We start from the raw sequence: 18,003 nt of genomic DNA, 5'->3' as shown, positions 1-18,003 counted from the left end.
TTGGGGGCAGGAGGATAAGGGGGCGACAGAGGATGAGATGGCTGGATGGCATCACCGACTCGATGGGCATGAGTTTGAGTAAACTCCGGGAATTTGTGATGGACAGGGAGGCCTGGCGTGCTGCGATTCATGGGGTCGCAAAGAGTCGGACTCGACTGAGCGACTGAACTGAACTGAACTGAATCTATGGGTATACTCTCTATAGTGTGTAAAGTCTGAGCAATATAAAAATATATAATACATTTATGACATGCTTGAAAATTTCAAGTACAATTTGTTTTATTCACTCTATTGAGATTATAATGCATATAGTATTTAGATAATAAACAATATGATCTTTATATAAAATTATACTTTAATGAGATTATGATGAGTTTTAGGGTAAAACATTGTACCATGTGGTAATTCAGTGACACATAAAGAGATGGTTGGTATGCAAATATAATCATTTATTAACTGATTCCTCATCTACCATATATGTTAGGTATGTTCCAAGCCCTTTGTTAGAGACTGAAGGGTAGAAAGATAAATAAAACAGTCCCTGCCCAGAAATTGCTTACAATGTAGTTGAGGAGACAAAGTACCCAGACTAGCTGATATGACTAAAGTACACTTCAAGTACAATGGAGACAGAAAGCAAGTATAGAATAGTTCTACTCAGGATTCAAGAAAATCTTAGACAAAATACTTCTTCAGACTATGGCTGATGGACATGACATTTTGAAGCCAAACATTGAATTTTACATTGATTCTTGCTGAATAAAAATAAAGAATCAATAAGTCACATGTATTATTAGAAAAATTTTAAAGCAGTTCATTTTATGTACTTCTTAAAACAAACATGTAAGGTAGATGAATCAGAGATCCCATTTTATAGATGAGGAAATTAAGACTGAGTTTAGTTCACTTATTCAAGGAGTCACCTCTATGGATTGGTTAAGTAACCTTACTGTGGTGAAGATTTCATAATATGTATGTAGAGCAAATCATCACGTTTTACACCTTGAACTTACAGGAGGTATATGTCAATTATATCTCAATAAACCTGGGGGAATACAAGAATCAGGGGAAAATATGTCACCTTTCATTTGCATTTCTCTCTATGCAGGGAATTATGGAGCACAGAAGGAGAGGAAACATTTCCTAATATGAGATTCTGACTTAAGGAAATTCATTAATAAATCATATCTTCATCTATTACTTTTTCACTCTTGATTTCCTTCTGTTATTCATTCATTATTGTTTATTCATCCATTTTTTTTTCATTTATTCTTTTATACTGCTATCACAACATTAGACACTATTTTAATGAAGGCTCTATAGTTGTCCAATGAGGATGGACAAAGTTTTTGACACAGTTGCTCCGTTAAGGAGCAGATTTCTTGAGGGGAAGCAGATAGATATTAAAGAGTAAGGGAAAGTTTCAGAAGAGATATAAACAAAGGGTCATTAAGTTCAATGGACTTTGGCAGGGTCAAGTGCCTCCATATTTCAGGGTCTCCCATGTGAAAAGAACATGCCCAGGAATCCTAAAATCTAATTTTCACTACTTAAATATTGTAACATTGTATTAGGGTGCTCCAGATAACCAGAACCAATAGAATATGTGTGTAACTAGATATCTTAAATTTATTATAATGAATTGGCTATCACAATTACAGAGACCAAGAAGTCCAGACCCAGGAAAGTCAGTGGCATAGTTCCTGTCCAAATTTGAAGGTTTGAGAATCCGGAAAGCCAGTGGTGTAAGTTTCAGTTCAAATCTGAGACTGAAGACAGAAGACTAATGTCCCAACTCAAAAACATTGAGACAGAGATTCCTTTCCTATATACTCTGCTTTTCATTCTATTCAGGAATTCAGCGTTTTGCACAAGGCCCACCCATACTGGGGAGGGCAGTATGCTTTACTCAGTTTACCAATTCAAATATTAAGCTCATATAGAAATACCCTCACTGAAACACCCAGAAATAATGTTCAACCAAATACCTAACCTTGAGGCCCAGTCAAATTGACACATAAAATTAACCATCACAACTGTTGTACTCTAAAATGTTTCAAACAGCACCATAACAAGGTCTCTGGTTTCTGACAACATTGAAAATCAATCACCCAAGCTTAAGTTGCAAACTGGTAATGATATGATAAACAGTCCATAATTATTCCAGCTGTGCCTCTGTCCTTTTCAGAATTGTTCAGGCCCATAACCAGAAGTCCCAGCCATGTCACCAAGTGTCCTGAAATGAGTTTCCTGGAAAATATCTCCCACCTTGTAGTGGTGTTTGTAATTCTCTAGTTTATTCTTAAAAAGAGACCACTTTTATGTCTCTAGGGAACATTGATATAATTGATTGCTGGATAAAACCCAAGATGGTCCAGACAAGAACTGGCCCACTATACTACAGGTTTGATCATAGTGTGTGAAGGGCAGCACTAGCATCCTCAAGAGTGACCCTCTTCTCTTCGGGTGCCCAAATGATTCTGCCCCCAATATCAAATCCTTCAGGGCTTCTAGACAAACCAGTCAGGACCTGACCCTGAAGAGCATCTTGAAAAGCCTGCGCTGAATCTCCTTTGTCCTAATGGAGTAGATGATGGGATTGAGCATGGGAGGCACAAAGAGGTAGATAAGAGACATGAGGGTGTGGACAGCATGGGGCAGGCCAGCACCAAAGCGGTGCACGATGGACACACTCACCATAGGCACGTAGAAGATGAGCACAGCTAGGACATGGGACACACATGTGTTGAGCGTCTTGAGGCGATCCCCTAGGGAGGCGATGGCTAGCACAGACCAAAAGATAAGTACACAGGAGAGAAGAACGAGGGCACAGTCCAGGCCAAAGGTGAAAAGCACAATGGACAGTCCATAGTGGCTATTGAGGGAGACATCAGTGCATGCCAGCTTGATCATATCCACGTGAAGGCAGTAGGCATGGGAAAGGATGTTCCAGGGGTGGCAGAAAGGTAGTCTGTGCAGCAGCAGTGGGAAGACCAGGATGAGGGCAAAGCTTCGGAGGACAGTACACAGGCCCATGGCCACAATGCGGGCATGGGTGAGCACAGTGGTATAGTGCAGTGGATTGCAGATAGCCACGTAGCGATCAAAGCTCATGGCCAGAAGGATGCCAGACTCTGTCCAAGAGAAGAAGTGGATGAAAAACATCTGGGCTAAGCAGACATTAAAGGCAATCACCCGGGCCCGGAAGCAGAGGGCAGTCAGCACAGTTGGCAGTGTGGAAAATGACACCCCCAAGTCGTTGACAGACAATAGGGCCAAGAAGTAGTACATGGGCAGGTGCAGACTCGGCTCCTCCTTAACAATGAGGAGGATCAGGGTGTTTCCCACAATGGCGATGGCATAGAGCAGAAGGAGAGGGAAAAATAGCCAGGGCTCCACAGCTTCATTCCTGGGAAGCCCGTCAAGATAAAGATGGGAGCATCAGAGACATTGATCTTGAAGTTGGCCATGAGAGGCTGGGGACAACTGTCATTAGCCAGTATGACTTTTTGGAGAAATTACATCATATGTCTAATACTACTACAGTTCCCAGGGAGGAAAAGAAACACTTAGATTCATAAGTTATGCTTATACATAGATTTTCTTCTTAAAATACACTAGGAGGATGACCAGGAGGTCATGAAATGCTAGTAGCTGAGGTAAAGAGGTCTTTCTTAGACTCTTTCAGAAAAGAGTCATTAAGTACTCAGGGTGGTTGACTAGCTCTTTAAGTCTTACTGGTAGTCTTTTAGTTGACTTCCTTATGATCATTATCACAGCTCCCCTGAAAATGTCCCCAAATTTCATAGTCATGATCTTAGGTACCTCCAAGTGATGTAAACCCTTATATCCAGCCTGACAGACAAGGAACCAAGGGTGCAAGGCAGGAAAAGGAATTACTCCAGGTTTTCTTGGGAAGCAGTTACGTGGCTAGAGCTGTAACTTAGTAATTCGGTTCCCATCCTGAGGTGACTTTGTGATCCAGAGTCCCACATTTCACCCTCGAAGCATACATGAGGGAAGCCTGGGAAGTCAGCATGTCTCAAAAGGCATCATAGTTTTGTTAGTAAAGCATATAGAATCAGAACACACTGGGTTTGATTTCTGCGCTTTCAGTTAATAGCTGTATGACATTAGGTAGATTTCTTAAACTCTCTTCTTGTGTTTCTTTATTTTTTAGATAAAGATAAAATAGAGTTGCCCTAGGCATATGCATGCATGCTACATAGGATAAAAGGAGAGAGAGGGGAAAAAAAAAAAAACAAACTTGAACTTGGAACATTTCCCATCCATAGTAAGAATTCTAGAAGTACTGCTATTATTATCATTTAAAATCATTTTTAGATGGAAAATAAATTATATAGTATGTTTTCTTTGACAAAAGTCATGGAATATATTTACATTAAACTTAAATATGCATTTTAAATCACATTTTATCACATAATAAATTATGGTAGAGTCAAGCAAAAGTGAATTGTAAAAGTTTAAGAAAAATTAAGAGAGAAAAAATTATAACATTAGAAACATACTATCCATTACCTTATTTTTCCTATGAGTGGTTAAAAACAGCATTCTTTAATTTCCACAATAGATCTCAGTTTTTCATCTCACAGACTTTCAAACTTCGACAGGAGTAGATGATGAGAAATGATTCCTTGACACTGGACCAAAAGAGGTTTTAAGAAGAGGTACTAAAAGGGTAATCAATGCATCTTGCATCTTTTCCTTTGCTCTCTCAAACAGGGGAGTTTCAAATATCTGGGGTAGAAACTATATTTAGGAATATTTTATAATATTTCTGTGACATGTCCAAAATCCTTTAATACACTGTGATAAGTGACTGGCTATCCATTTTGGAACTTGTTAGTTCCCCTTTGCCTCTCATGGATAATTTCTAACACTTATGTGTAATTACCCACCACTGATTACTTTATTATTTTAAGTGACCCTGGGGGAAATTTTGCTTTTTCTCTACCAGAAGCTCAGTATCACATCAGTGAACAATCAGATTCAAAATCAGAGAGAAATTCTCTATCAGTGCGATAAGTGTCGGGGACAAAATATTCAGGGAATTACTGCTGAAGAATGGGGATGCTGCGTAGCAGCACTGTGTTTGAAGAGGTAGGGAGGATGAGCCAGATAAGCCCTGGGAAACCTGTACAATGTCCTGACCTCTCATTAGTACATATAGAGAAACTGTCACTGAGGACTTCAGAGGAGACAGTCTTAAGGACATGCATGGGTCACCCACTTCTTGAGCACCCCACTCCTGAGTTCCACTTATCATGTCACATGTTCTACTATAAGGAAGTCTAGAATTGCCTTAACTAAAAATCTTCTGCTCCAGGATATGGCCCGTTTTAGTACCTCTTTCCTGTCCTATTAGAGATATTGCTTGAGTTCAGCAAGTGCTCTTCTCTGTTCCTTACTATTTTTTTCTCAATGTTCATGCCAAATAGAAAGTGGGGGGGGAAATGGAGAGAGAAGTGATAGAGAGAGAAGGATTGAAGGTCAGGAGGAAAGACAGAGAGTGAGGAAGAGGAAGAGAAAAGGGGATAAATATAGGAGAAGTAACATGGAAAAGGGACAGGTTGGTGTGAGAAAGGAAGTGTAAGACCAAAGAAGGGATTTTAGGGAGACAGTGGCTGGAAAATTAAACCTGGAGATGGAGAAAGAAGAGAAAAGAAAAAAGAAGACAGAAGAACAGTGACAGGGAAACGCCCCATCTGGACCCTGGTGCTCCAAGAGGATTGGGCTATGTTTTCTCCAAGTGAGGGCAAGGCTGCAGAAGATGCTACACACACCATATTTTACAGGAGTTGCCTCTCAGGCTCTGAGCCATGGAAGAGCTATGGTAAAGCCATAATGTCTCCCAGGTAAACCCATTTGGGAATAGGCTCCTCACAGTGGGATCCCAGTAGACACCTCTTGCTGTATTCCCATGGTTGTTTCAGATCTGTCTGCAGAGGCCAAGGCAACACGACTGTGCCTGTGCAGGACCCTAGGGACCTTCCTAGGGCTGACTCCTCCCCCATGTGCTCTGCCTGCCTCTTTTTGGTACAAAAGCTGTAGTGTCCCAGGACTCCCCTGAGTCACAAAATATTCGGCTCAGGAATTAATAATAACTGATATGAGCATGCAGTGACAAAAGTAGCAGTTGGGCCGGGAGAACTGGTAACAATTCAATCAGTCCTATGGCAGTTACAGAATCTGTAGTTTCTCCCTGAAATACAGAGTCAATTGTATCTGATGCACATTTCCTGAGTGGTTAAACAGATGCTAAACCCCCCACCAAATGGAAGTGAACTACTGGATTACCATGAGCATGGACCCCTGGTCTGGCTGGAGCCCCAAGATTGATAATGTTAACCCTGTGACACCGTCTGATACCTCACCATCAACCAGTCAGAGAATTGTGCACAAGCTGATCACAGACCCTGCAATCCTCCTCCCTCACCTTGCCTTTACAAATGCTTTGCTGAAACCTGTTGGGGAGTTCTGGGTTTTGAGCACCAGCTGCCCCAGACTCCTGCCTGGCGCCTTCCTCAACAATAAATGCGGCATCTTTACCAGCAGCCAGTGTCAGTAGGTGTCAGTGGATTGGCTTTGCTGCCTGTAGGCAAGTGAACTTAAGTTTACCTTCAGTAATACCTTCTCTCCTCCCAGCTGAGCGGGCTTAGCTGCCCCCACACCAGGTCCCCATGACCCCTTAGATCTTCTCCAGGACGGGTTCCAAGGGCTCTGAATGAAGAGTGTGAGTGCCAAGAATATAACGAATTCTTCCTGACCTTCAGCTCTGGGGTTTCTTTCCTCCATGCCAAGTCCCCCTTCTCTTCTTAAGGAATTTTCAGAAGCCAGAATGTAGAGTAGGTTAGAGTTGTTAGCAATAGAAATACAATAATCATCAATAATACTCTGTGTTTATAATTTTCCTTAGACTCCATCAAGAAGTTCTTAAGCATTGTCATTTTCAGTCTTAACAACCAAATTTGGAGAGAAATGGTATCTTCCCATTTTACTGGTGAGAGAAATGAATTGCCCAGGAGGTCAAATTAGGTTCAAAGTTATCACACCGCTGAGTAACAGAGCTGCTGGAGAAGGAAATGTCAACCCGCTCCAGTATTCTTGCCTGGAGAATCTCACGGACTGAGGAGCCTGGGGAACTACAGTACATGGTGTCGCAGAGTCAGACGCGACTGAAGTGACTGAGCACGAGCAGAGCCGCATTCAGACATAGGTCACTCATTAATCACTTAACATTCTCAGAAAACCTAATACAAATTTGTATCCATAAAGACCTTGGACCATGTTTCATCTACCTGTTAATCATTACCATCTCTGCCTTTTTTCCTTTTTATCCTTTTTTTCCTACTTAATTGATTGTCTTTCTGCTTCTGCCTCTCTCTGCAACATCCCTCAAAAATAGAGGAAACTACAAAGGAAAGGAATAAAAGAAGCTAAATCAATCTTTCTCATTCTCATGACCATAAACTTCTGGCTTTCCACAAGGCTACCAGCTAAGATCTGGGATACAAACCTGGCCCCTTGCTCTGTACCCTCTACCCAGACCCAGGGCTTGCCTTGTCTGTGGTGTCACATGGGTAAATGGACCCTAGGCAGTTGAGCTTTCGAGTTTCAGTGATTAACACAATTCTATGATTTTTTAAAATTTTATTATTAGTATATAATTTATATATCATCAAAGTTATAAATTCACTGTTTTTCTTAGCATATTTACAGTTTGCAGAACATTTTTAATCACTTTGAAATGAAATCCCATTACCATTAGCAGTCACTCCTCATTCTCATTTATCCCAGACCCTGGCAATAGCTAATTTACTTTCAGTTTTTATAGACCTGTCTATTCTGAAAATTTTATTTAAATGTAAATTATGTGTTTATTAAAAATAATTCTTCTTTAAATATTTGTAAATAAACTTTTATGTGAAAACAGGTTTTTAGTTTTTTAGAGTATTTATTAATACCTAGCAATAAAAGTGCTGAGTCACTAGTAACTCTGTGTATAACTGTTTGAAAGACAGCCTAACTGTTGTCCAAAGTGGCTTCACCAAAATTTACATTCCCACTTGCAAAGTTGAAGAAACCATTTTCTCCATATGTTTCTAGCATTTGTTATTTTCTGATTTTGTTTTTTATTTTATTTTTGTTTATAACCCATTTAATGTGTGGAGTGATATCTCATAGTGGATTTGAGTTGTATTTCGTTAATGACTAGTGAAGCTGAACATGTCCTATGTGCTTATTGACTATTTGTCTATCTCGCTTTGCAGAAATGTATGTTCAAATCATTTGCCTATTTTTAATTGATTTATCTTTTTGTTGAGTTATAAGAGCTCTTCATATATTTTGGATATTAAACTCTTTTTTTATTAATTAATTTATTTTAATTGGAGGCTAATTGCTTTACAATATTGTAGTGGTTTTTTGCCATCCACTGACATGAATCAGCCATGGTACTTATCAGGTATATGATTTGTAAAACTTCTCTCCCATACTGTGGTTTGTCTTTTCCACTTTCTTGACACTGACCTAGAAATACTAAAAGTATATTTTTTAGAAAGTCCAATTTATCTTTTTTTCTCCCCGCTTTGGTCCCTTGTGCTTTTGGTGTGTCATAAAACCATCGTCTAACACAGCCACACAAAGACTTTACACTTAAGGTTTTTTCTAAAGATGGTGTAGATTTGTCTTACATTTAGATATTTGATTCATTTAGAGTTAAGTTTGAGAGAGGAGCCCAATTTCAGTCATTTGCATGTGGATATCCAATTTTTCCTGCTTCTTCCAAATCCCTAGAGCAATCCCCTTGGGTTTTCATACCTGAGAGTCACAGAGAGTTAATAAATAACTGCACTTACCAAGGCTGTTGACATGAGGAGGTTGGAACCACAAGCTAAGAAGAAAACACTCACTGAGGACAGATAAGACTTAAAACTGAGAAGAGATCAGACTTCAGATGTCACGCTCAGATCCCATCATCCTCTAAATCACACTTGCACACATGCATGGAATCACAACTTTCACATCTCAAAAAAAAAAAAAAAAATTACATTTGGCAACACAGTACCTGCACAAGCCTCCACACACCCTCCCACAGAGCCTCACACTCATATTTGACACGCACTACAGAGCTCAACCGCGGTGCGCTTCACTTGTCAATGCATGCCAGTCACACAGGTATGTTTTTGAATTGAAAATACTATGTTCTGAGAAAGAACTCCAAGTTCAGTGATTGAAGTTTATATCTTAGAAGGAGACCTCAAACACGTAGCAATCATAGTGACCCAGAAACAAGGCTGAGTGGGAAAAGCTGGAGACAATTCCCCCATTCCTCCCAGAGTGGTCCTCTGGCACAGTGTCTTTTTTCTATGACTTGCCCTGGAAAGCAATCTTGATTATACCTAATCCCTCTGGTCCTCCTATCTATACATGCTCACAAAGTAGCAGCTGCCTTATAATAACTATTTGAAATCTTCCTCTGTGGGCAAGAATAGACTAGGTAAAGAGAGGAAGAGAAGAGACTCTAGCTCCCTTGTTTGGTACCCAAGTGTCTTTCCTTTAGTGGCTGGGGCCATCGGTGAAATTCTCAAAGCAGATAAGACAGGTTTTCCATATTTATGTGACGCTTTGTAGTCCAGATAATGAATAACAGTATCATAGCAATGCAGACACTGGAGTGCCTTGAAAGAAAAAGATAGAAATTAAACTATTGGCTATATAAATGGACAGTTAAGTGAGGGAAAAACACCATACTTTGAATCAGCAGACCTAAGACTTAATTTCAGTTCGAACAGTAAGATATGTTATGATCTGAATTACGTCAGTTCATTTCTCTGAACTTGGGTTTCATTTTGTTAAGACAGAGATACAATTACTCTATTCTGTATCACTCCTATATGTGGCTATGGGACCAAGAGCTTGTGAAAAATGGGGAACACATTGCTTTTGGTGTACAAACTTAATAAGACTATATGCATTATTCTTCAATTAAAAATAAATAAATTTTAAAGAAAGACTATATGCTTTATTCTTCATCACCCATAAAGAAAGTAAGCCAGGTGTTTCCATTTCTAATTTATAAATACAAAAATTGAGTCTCAAAAAGGTTGTGGCACTTTTTAATGCTAAGTAGTGAATAGGCAGAAAAGCTGAGATGAGGATTCCAGAATTGTTGCTTTTATACACTGAGACTTCCCAGAGAAGGGGAGGGATTTTCTCAAGGTTAAGTAACACTCTTGTGACAAACTCAGAACTAATACTCAGGATTCCAGACCTTTTACAAAGGATCCTTTTAGGTACACAGTGTTATTGAGGGAAGTTGTATATAATACTGCCAGTCTACAACAGCCATGTATTCACTCATCCAGGATGTCTACTGTTGGTGAATTCTAGGACACTCCACTCCCTCCCTCAATCTGCTTCTCTCAGCACTTGGCATTCTGATCTGGCTGTTACATGCAACCATTAACTGGTGGAACTATAAGACTTTGGTCTGACTTTGCCAAGTTTGAAGTGCTGTCTTCCTAGATAGCATGTCGACGACACCTCTTGCTTTCTTCCACTGAACTCACACATGTACTCAAATAATGTAGATATTCGGTTATGGAGTATTGCATATATTCAGGCTGCCTACTCTCTTTATAGGCACTTCAGGTGAGACATAAAAATAAGTCATTTGGTGTGTATTTGGGCAGTTACCTTACAAACAGAGTAAGTAAGCAAAATATTGTAGCATTAAGGCAAGAAGTCAATACTATGTTGCTAAGATGTTACTAGGATTAAGTCTTTAGGTGAATATTGATCAAACTTTCTAGGTACAGACACAGTCATGTTGTCTGGATGTTGCAATTGCATAAAGATGCAGTCTCAGCTCAATAGGATTTTGGAAAGTGATGGATAAACAGAAATAGACAACTAAGGACTAAGTTAGAGAGGAAAAGCTTTTGGAAGGCAAAGAGACTTGCCCAGAGTTTAAAATTTAGAGAGAAGGAAAAGGAAAAAGTCTCCTTGGGCAAAGGGAATACTGATACTGTAAACTTTATAAAGAAGAGAGAGAGAGTAAATATTCCTGGATCATTGGGACAGAAAAACAACTGAATGATGTGCAGAATGTGGTAGGAGATAAGTCTAGAAGGGTTAGACAGGGCAAATGCTTAAATTCTTATCATGGCACTTGGGATATAGAACTCAAAGCGTGATTGATGAGTATGGGAATTAGCAGATGAAAAATTGATTTATGTTATAGAAGTTTTTAAGATTCTTAAGCAAGATATAACAATAAATATTTTTCTCAGCTTAAAAAAGTTGACTTCACAGAAAAGCCATCGTTTTATGTGAATGAACCAAATCTCTCATGTTGCAGGACAAGTGTACCATCACCCCTTGGACAGAGCCCTTTATTTGCCACAAAGAATGCCGGCACCCAACATCAGCGAAGACCATCTTCCAACCACTCTCTTCCTGACGGGCATCCCAGGGCTGGAGTGGGCTCATGTCTGGATTGCCATCCCCTTTTCTGCCATGTATCTGATAGCACTGGCTGGGAATTCCACCCTCATCCTGGTCATAGTGACAGACAGTGCCCTTCATGCACCCATGTACCTCTTTCTTGGCCTCCTCTCACTCACTGACCTGACTCTCAGCTCCACCACTGTGCCCAAAACGTTGGCTATTTTGTGGTTCCAAGCAGGTGAGATTTCCTTTGATGGGTGCCTGGCCCAAATGTTTTGTGTCCATTCTGTTTATGCTCTAGAGTCCTCGGTTCTTCTTGCCATGGCCTTTGATCGATACGTGGCTATCTGCAACCCACTGAGATACACAACCATCCTCAACCATGCCGTTATAGGTAGAATCGGCCTTGTGGGTATATTCAGGAGTATAGCTGTTGTCTCCCCCTTCATCTTCCTGTTGAGGCGACTGCCCTACTGTCAGCACCATGTCATGGCACACACATACTGTGAGCACATGGGCATTGCTCGGCTGGCCTGTGCCAACATCACTGTCAATATAGTCTATGGGCTAACTGTGGCCCTTCTGGCTGTGGGTCTGGATTCCGTCCTCATTGCTGTTTCCTATGGCTTTATTCTCCATGCTGTCTTTCGTCTTCCATCTCAAGATGCCAGGCGCAAGGCTCTGAGTACCTGTGGCTCCCACCTTGGGGTTATCCTGGTCTTCTACATCCCTGCCTTCTTCTCCTTCCTCACCCACCGCTTTGGCCAACACCGAGTCCCCAGGCACGTGCACATCTTTCTGGCTAATCTCTATGTGCTGGTGCCTCCCGTGCTCAACCCCATCATCTATGGGGCTCGGACCAAGGAGATTCGGAGTCGGCTTCCAAGACTGCCTCACTTGTGGAAGGTCTCAGTATGAGTGCTTGCAGCAGTTGGAGATGAGAATGAAAGGTAAATGGGAAGGATAATTATCCAGATACATGTACATAGATAAAGCCTATGATGTGAGAGAGATGGTGATATGGGAGGAAGCACTTTCTGAAGAATGATCAGATAAATGGGACATGTTAAGGATCACACTGAATATGCTCCTTGAGCAATTCTGAATTGCTCAGAACAAGGTAATAAGGTAGTTCCTGTGTCATCTCAGAAGGGACAGTAGCTTTCCAAAATGCTAGTCAGTTCTGTTCTGGAGTGGACACTGCATCTCATGGTGGGTTTTTCTATTGGGATGTTAAGTGAAAAAAAAAAAGAAAACCAAAGATGAAACATCTGGAGTGAATTTGAATCTGAACTCCAAAATTTTGGACAGTGGTTAAAAGCACAAGATCTGAAATCAGAGGGCCTGAGTTTGAATGCTCTCTCCATTATTGTTGGTTTTCTACTTTGAGCATGGTATTAAACATTTCTATGTCTATTTTGGTGAACTGTAAAGTTGGGACAATGATTAATTATAGCTAACTTTTGAATTATGGTGAGGATTAAGTAAATTACTGAATGTATGTACAAAATGTAGAACAGTGCCTGAAAATGCTCAATAAATAAATAAATGATTAAAAGCTTCTCTAAAAAGCTTCGGCACAGCAAAGAACATATGACAAAAAGATAGCCTACAAAATGAGAAGATATTTGCAAATCATATATCCAATAAGGGGTTAATATTGAAACTATATAAATAACTCATACAACTCAACAGCAGAAAAACAAACGACCATATTAAAAATGGACATGGGTTCTGAATGGGCATTTTTCCAAGGAAGAGATTAGATGGCCTACAGGTATACAAAAAGAGTTCAATGTCATTTAATTACTAGGGAAATGAAAGTTAGAAACACAATGAGATATTGCTCACACTTGTTAGGATGATTAATATAAAAAACGACAAGACACTATTACATATAAAATAGATAACTAATGAGGACCTGCTATGTACCACAGGGAACTCTGTTCAATACTCTGCAATGCTCTCTTTGGGAAAAGATTCTTAAAAAGAGTGGGTATATGTATTGTGTATGTATATATATAACAGATTCACTTTGCTCTACACATGAAACTAACACAAGATTGTAAATCAACTATATCTAAATAATTTTTTTTGAAAAAAACACTGATTCTGTTTTCCCAAGGCTCATAGAAAATCAAAAGAGATCAAATAAAATGAGAATATTTATCCTTAAAATTATTTTTACCTTTATAAAAAGCTTCAGGATGAATAAGGTAACAAGTTGTTAAAGCTAAAAACTAAAATAGACAAGATAAACATGGTGAGGATTCAGGAAAAGGGGGAACCCTGGGGCATTGTTCCTAAGAATGTATATTGGTGCAGTCACTATGGAACACAGTATGGAAATTCTTCAAAAACTTAAGAATAGGAAGGCCGTATGATCCAACTTTTCAAATTTGGGTATTTATCAAAAAATACAAAAACATTCATTTGAAAAGATATGTGTATGCTAGTCACTCAGTTGTGTCTGACTGTCTGAGACCCCACAGACTATACCCCACCAGGCTCCTCTGTCCACGGAATTCTCCAGGCAAGAATACTGGAGTGGTTTGCCATTCCCTTCTCCAGGGAATCTTCCTGACCCAGGGATCAAACCTGGGTCTCCCACATTACAGGCAGATTCTTTACTGTCTGAGTGACCAAAAGATATATAGTCCACTAAGTTCACTGCGGTATTATTTACAACAGCTGAGATATGGAAACTAAGTTCCGATAGACGGATGAATGGATAAAGACGGTGCAGTGTGTATGTAGACTGGAATACTACCAAGTCATAAAAAAAACATGATATCTTTCCATTTGTGACAACATGGATGGACCTTGAGGGTATCATGCTAAGTGGAATAAGCCAAATGGAGAAAAATAAATACCATATGATTTCACTCACATGTGAAATACATAAATAAATAAAAACCAGAGAAGCAAACCAATAAAAAAAGAAACAAACACATATATAGAGAGAAAAGAGTAGTGGTTACCAAAGAGGAAAGCAACTGAGAAAGGTAGGCTGACAGATGGAAACTAAATTTTGATGTTGAGCAAGCTGTAGTGTAAACAGAAGTTGAAATATAATGTTGTACACATGAAACTTATATAGGTTATAAATCAATGATATCCTATTTTTTCCCAATTATTTTTATTAGTTGGAGGCTAATTACAATATTGTAGTGGTTTTTGTCATACACTGACATGAATCAACCATGAATTTACATGTGTTCCCCATCCTGAACCCCCCTCCCACCTTCCTCCCCATCCCATCCCTCTGGGTCATCCCAGTCGCATCAGCCCCGAGCACTTGTCTCATGCGTCCAACCTGGACTGGTGATCTGTTTCACACTTGATAATATACATGTTTCGATGCTGTTCTCTCAGATCATCTCACCCTCACCTTCTCCTATAGAGTCCAAAAGTCTGTTCTATACTTCTGTGTCTCTTTTTCTGTCTTGCGTATAAGGGTATCGTTACCATCTTTCTAAATTCCATATATATGAGTTAGTATACTGTGTTAGTGTTTATCTTTCTGGCTTACTTCACTCTGTATAATGGGCTCCAGTTTTACCCATCTCATTAGAACTGATTCAGATGTATTCTTTTTAATGGCTGAGTAATATCTGTACCATAGCTTTCTTATCCATTCGTCTGCTGATGGGCATCTAGGTTGCTTCCATGTCCTGGCTATTATAAACAGTGCTGTGATGAACACTGGGCTACACGTGTCTCTTTCAGATCTGGTTTCCTCAGTGTGTATGCCCAGGAGTGGGTTTGCTAGGTCATATGGCAGTTCTATTTCCAGTTTTTTAAGGAATCTCCATGTTGTTCTGCATAGTGGCTGTACTAGTTTGCATTCCCACCAACAGTGTAAGAGGGTTCCCTTTTCTCCACACCCTCTCCAGCATTTATTGCTTATAGACTTTTGGATAGCAGCCATCCTGACTGGCGTGTAATGGTACCTCATTGAGGTTTTGATTTGCATTTCTCTGATCCTATTTTTTTTTTAATTAATAACATTTTAAACATTTGAGGGCTTCCCTGGTAGCTCAGATGGTAGAGAATCCACCTGCAATGAAGGAGACCTGGGTTTGATCCCTGGGTTAGGAAGATTCTCTCAAGAAGGGAAAGGCTACCCACTATAGTATTCTGGTCTGGAGAGTTCCATGGACTGTATAGTCCATGGGGTTGCAAAGAGTCAGACATGACTGAGCAACGTGGCTAAACATTTGAGCCTAATGTTAAAGGAAGCAGAAATTCCAACACACATAAAAATTATTGTTACATGAATAAAAAAGTAATTATCATGAAATATTCAAGTAAAAATATATGTGGGAAAATGGAGCAGAGTCAAGGAAACAAAGCAGTATGTTAAATTCCTGACACTTAAGAAAAGCTTCTTTATTTACTTTGAAATAAATCATGGTGAGTTAACAATTTCTAGGGCATAAATAGTTTGTGCTGCTGCTGCTGCTAAGCCGCTTCAGTCGTGTCTGACTCTGTGTGACCCCACAGATGGCAGCCCACCAGGCTCCCCCATCCCTGGGATTCTCAAGATGAGAACACTGGAGTGGGTTGCCACTTCCTTCTCCAATGTATGAAAGTGAAAAGTGAAAGTGAAGTCGCTCAGTCGTGTCCGACTTTAAATGATCATACGGGAGTCTTAAATGTCAGTATGCACAATATACTGAAAATTATGTCTATTTCTACCTTTTAAACTTTGAATGATAATTTTTAGTTGTCAAAGTTTTGAAGGAGGCATATAGCATTTTGAATATTCTTTTAGATACTCCAATGAAGACCACAGTTTGAAGTTATTCAAGAGAGGTCTATTAGAAGGAAAGTGAGTACAGTATTCTGAAGTTATGGAGGAGAGAATAATTAGTCTTGGAAGGGGTTGATGGAACCGATGCTTGTGCAGGACATGATAGATGGTTGATGTCAAGGGCTCTTAGGTGATCTACCCTCAGCACTGATGTCACTCCCTACCAGGACGGGCTTCATGGGCACATGACCCGGGTAATTACATAGCATCCATGCTCAGAATGGCCTCTGGCTTTCCTTACCACTCTGCTCTCATCATCATGAAATTCATGATAATTTTACCTTTGAACTTGTGTTTGTAAGTGAAATCTGATGGCACAGTGATGTGTGCGCAGGTCCACTACCATTACCTGCTGTCCTTTTCTCATGATTATCTCACCACGCCTCATAAGCACAGAATTCTGGTGTACCCACAAGAGAGGGAGTTCGAGGAGACACACAGAAATAAAGCAAAGAGAAGAGAATGAGAGGATGGGGGAGGGGGGGAGGAAGAAATTAGAAGGGAGGATAAAATATAATCCATCATACACTAGATGCTTAATTTCCACTTTCTTTGAAAAGTCATGAAGGAAAATTTCCCTTTCTTACCTCAGTTACTTTATCTATCTTCCTTTTCTTTCTGTCTCTCAAAAGGTGCATCAAATCCCTAGAGGAGTCCTCTTTGGTTTCACACCTGAGCATCATGAAGAGAATCAATAAATAACCTTACTTATAAATCCCTGGATCAAAGGAGGTGGGAACACAGAGATGAGCTGAAGACATATACTGAGCCCAGACACTTAGCGTCAGATAAAAGATCACACATCTCAGCCCAGATTGCACATTCAGAGCCCTTTGCTTCCTTACTGCTCCCACTTGCACCTGCACAGAAACAGCTTTTATACCCTTAAGTAACATTTTGTATTCACATACACACCTCCTCCACAACCTGGCATCCTATCCATACAGCCTCACACTCACATAGTACACACGCTCATAGAATTCAAACTCAGTGTGGTCTACCTGCAAATGCACACCTACCACACAGTTCTTGAAATCAGATTGCCCGATGTCTGTGTGTAGCAGAAAGACACAGAGTATAATTATTGAGGTCTTATCAGAGAAAGGAACCTCAAAGAACCAGATTCTGGGACAATCTGGGAAGGATGCTCGCACTATGGGCTAGAGTGAAGCTCCAGTCCAATATTCTTATCCCATTGTTTCCCAAGGAGGAAAAATCCAGCTGAATTTTTACCTCAATCTTTTTCATCCTCAGACCCACAGATGGACGCAGAGTAGTGGCTGTCTTACTGTAACCACTTGATATCTTCCTTAGGGGCCATTAATAAGCTGGGAAGAAAGGAGGAAGGAAGACGGTAGTGATTCCAGTCCTCTGCCCTCCACCATCCAAGCTTCTCTCCCCTGGCGTCTCAGTCCTGTGTACGGAGCCCAAGAGCAGCTGGTGTCTTCGGTGGAAGCCTCTACATAAATAGGGTGGGCTTCCTAATTCTCTTTATCACTTTGGAATTCAGATAAGTAATAAACTGATTGCAGGGTTTTGAATTATTGACATAGTGCCTTGATCAAAAAACATAGGAATTCAGATATTGTTCACATTAATGGACATTTGGGTGAAGTAAAAGCTTGCAACTCTGAATCAGAACACATAAAATCTAATTTTAGTTTTGCAATTAACATGCTTTGTAATCTGGACTACATATATTCACCTCTCTGGAC

At 40.0% G+C, this 18,003-nt stretch overlaps 1 protein-coding gene and 1 pseudogene across 1 annotated transcript; one reads left to right on the top strand and one right to left on the bottom strand.

Annotated features, from left to right (window-relative positions):
• Positions 1-2,523: 2,523 nt before the first annotated feature.
• LOC122450413 lies at positions 2,524-3,470 on the bottom strand (annotated as a pseudogene).
• Positions 3,471-11,421: 7,951 nt separating this feature from the next.
• LOC122450416 (olfactory receptor 52D1-like) lies at positions 11,422-12,390 on the top strand. Its single transcript, XM_043482747.1, has one exon. It carries the CDS (start codon positions 11,434-11,436, stop codon positions 12,388-12,390), a length of 957 nt encoding a protein of 318 aa, XP_043338682.1. The 5' UTR covers positions 11,422-11,433.
• Positions 12,391-18,003: the final 5,613 nt, after the last annotated feature.

The sequence above is a fragment of the Cervus canadensis genome, chromosome 11 (genome assembly GCF_019320065.1).
Source record: "Cervus canadensis isolate Bull #8, Minnesota chromosome 11, ASM1932006v1, whole genome shotgun sequence".
NCBI lineage: Eukaryota > Metazoa > Chordata > Mammalia > Artiodactyla > Cervidae > Cervus > Cervus canadensis.
The sequence above is the reverse complement of the archived record's forward strand: the minus strand, read 5'-3'. Positions and strand labels throughout refer to the sequence as shown.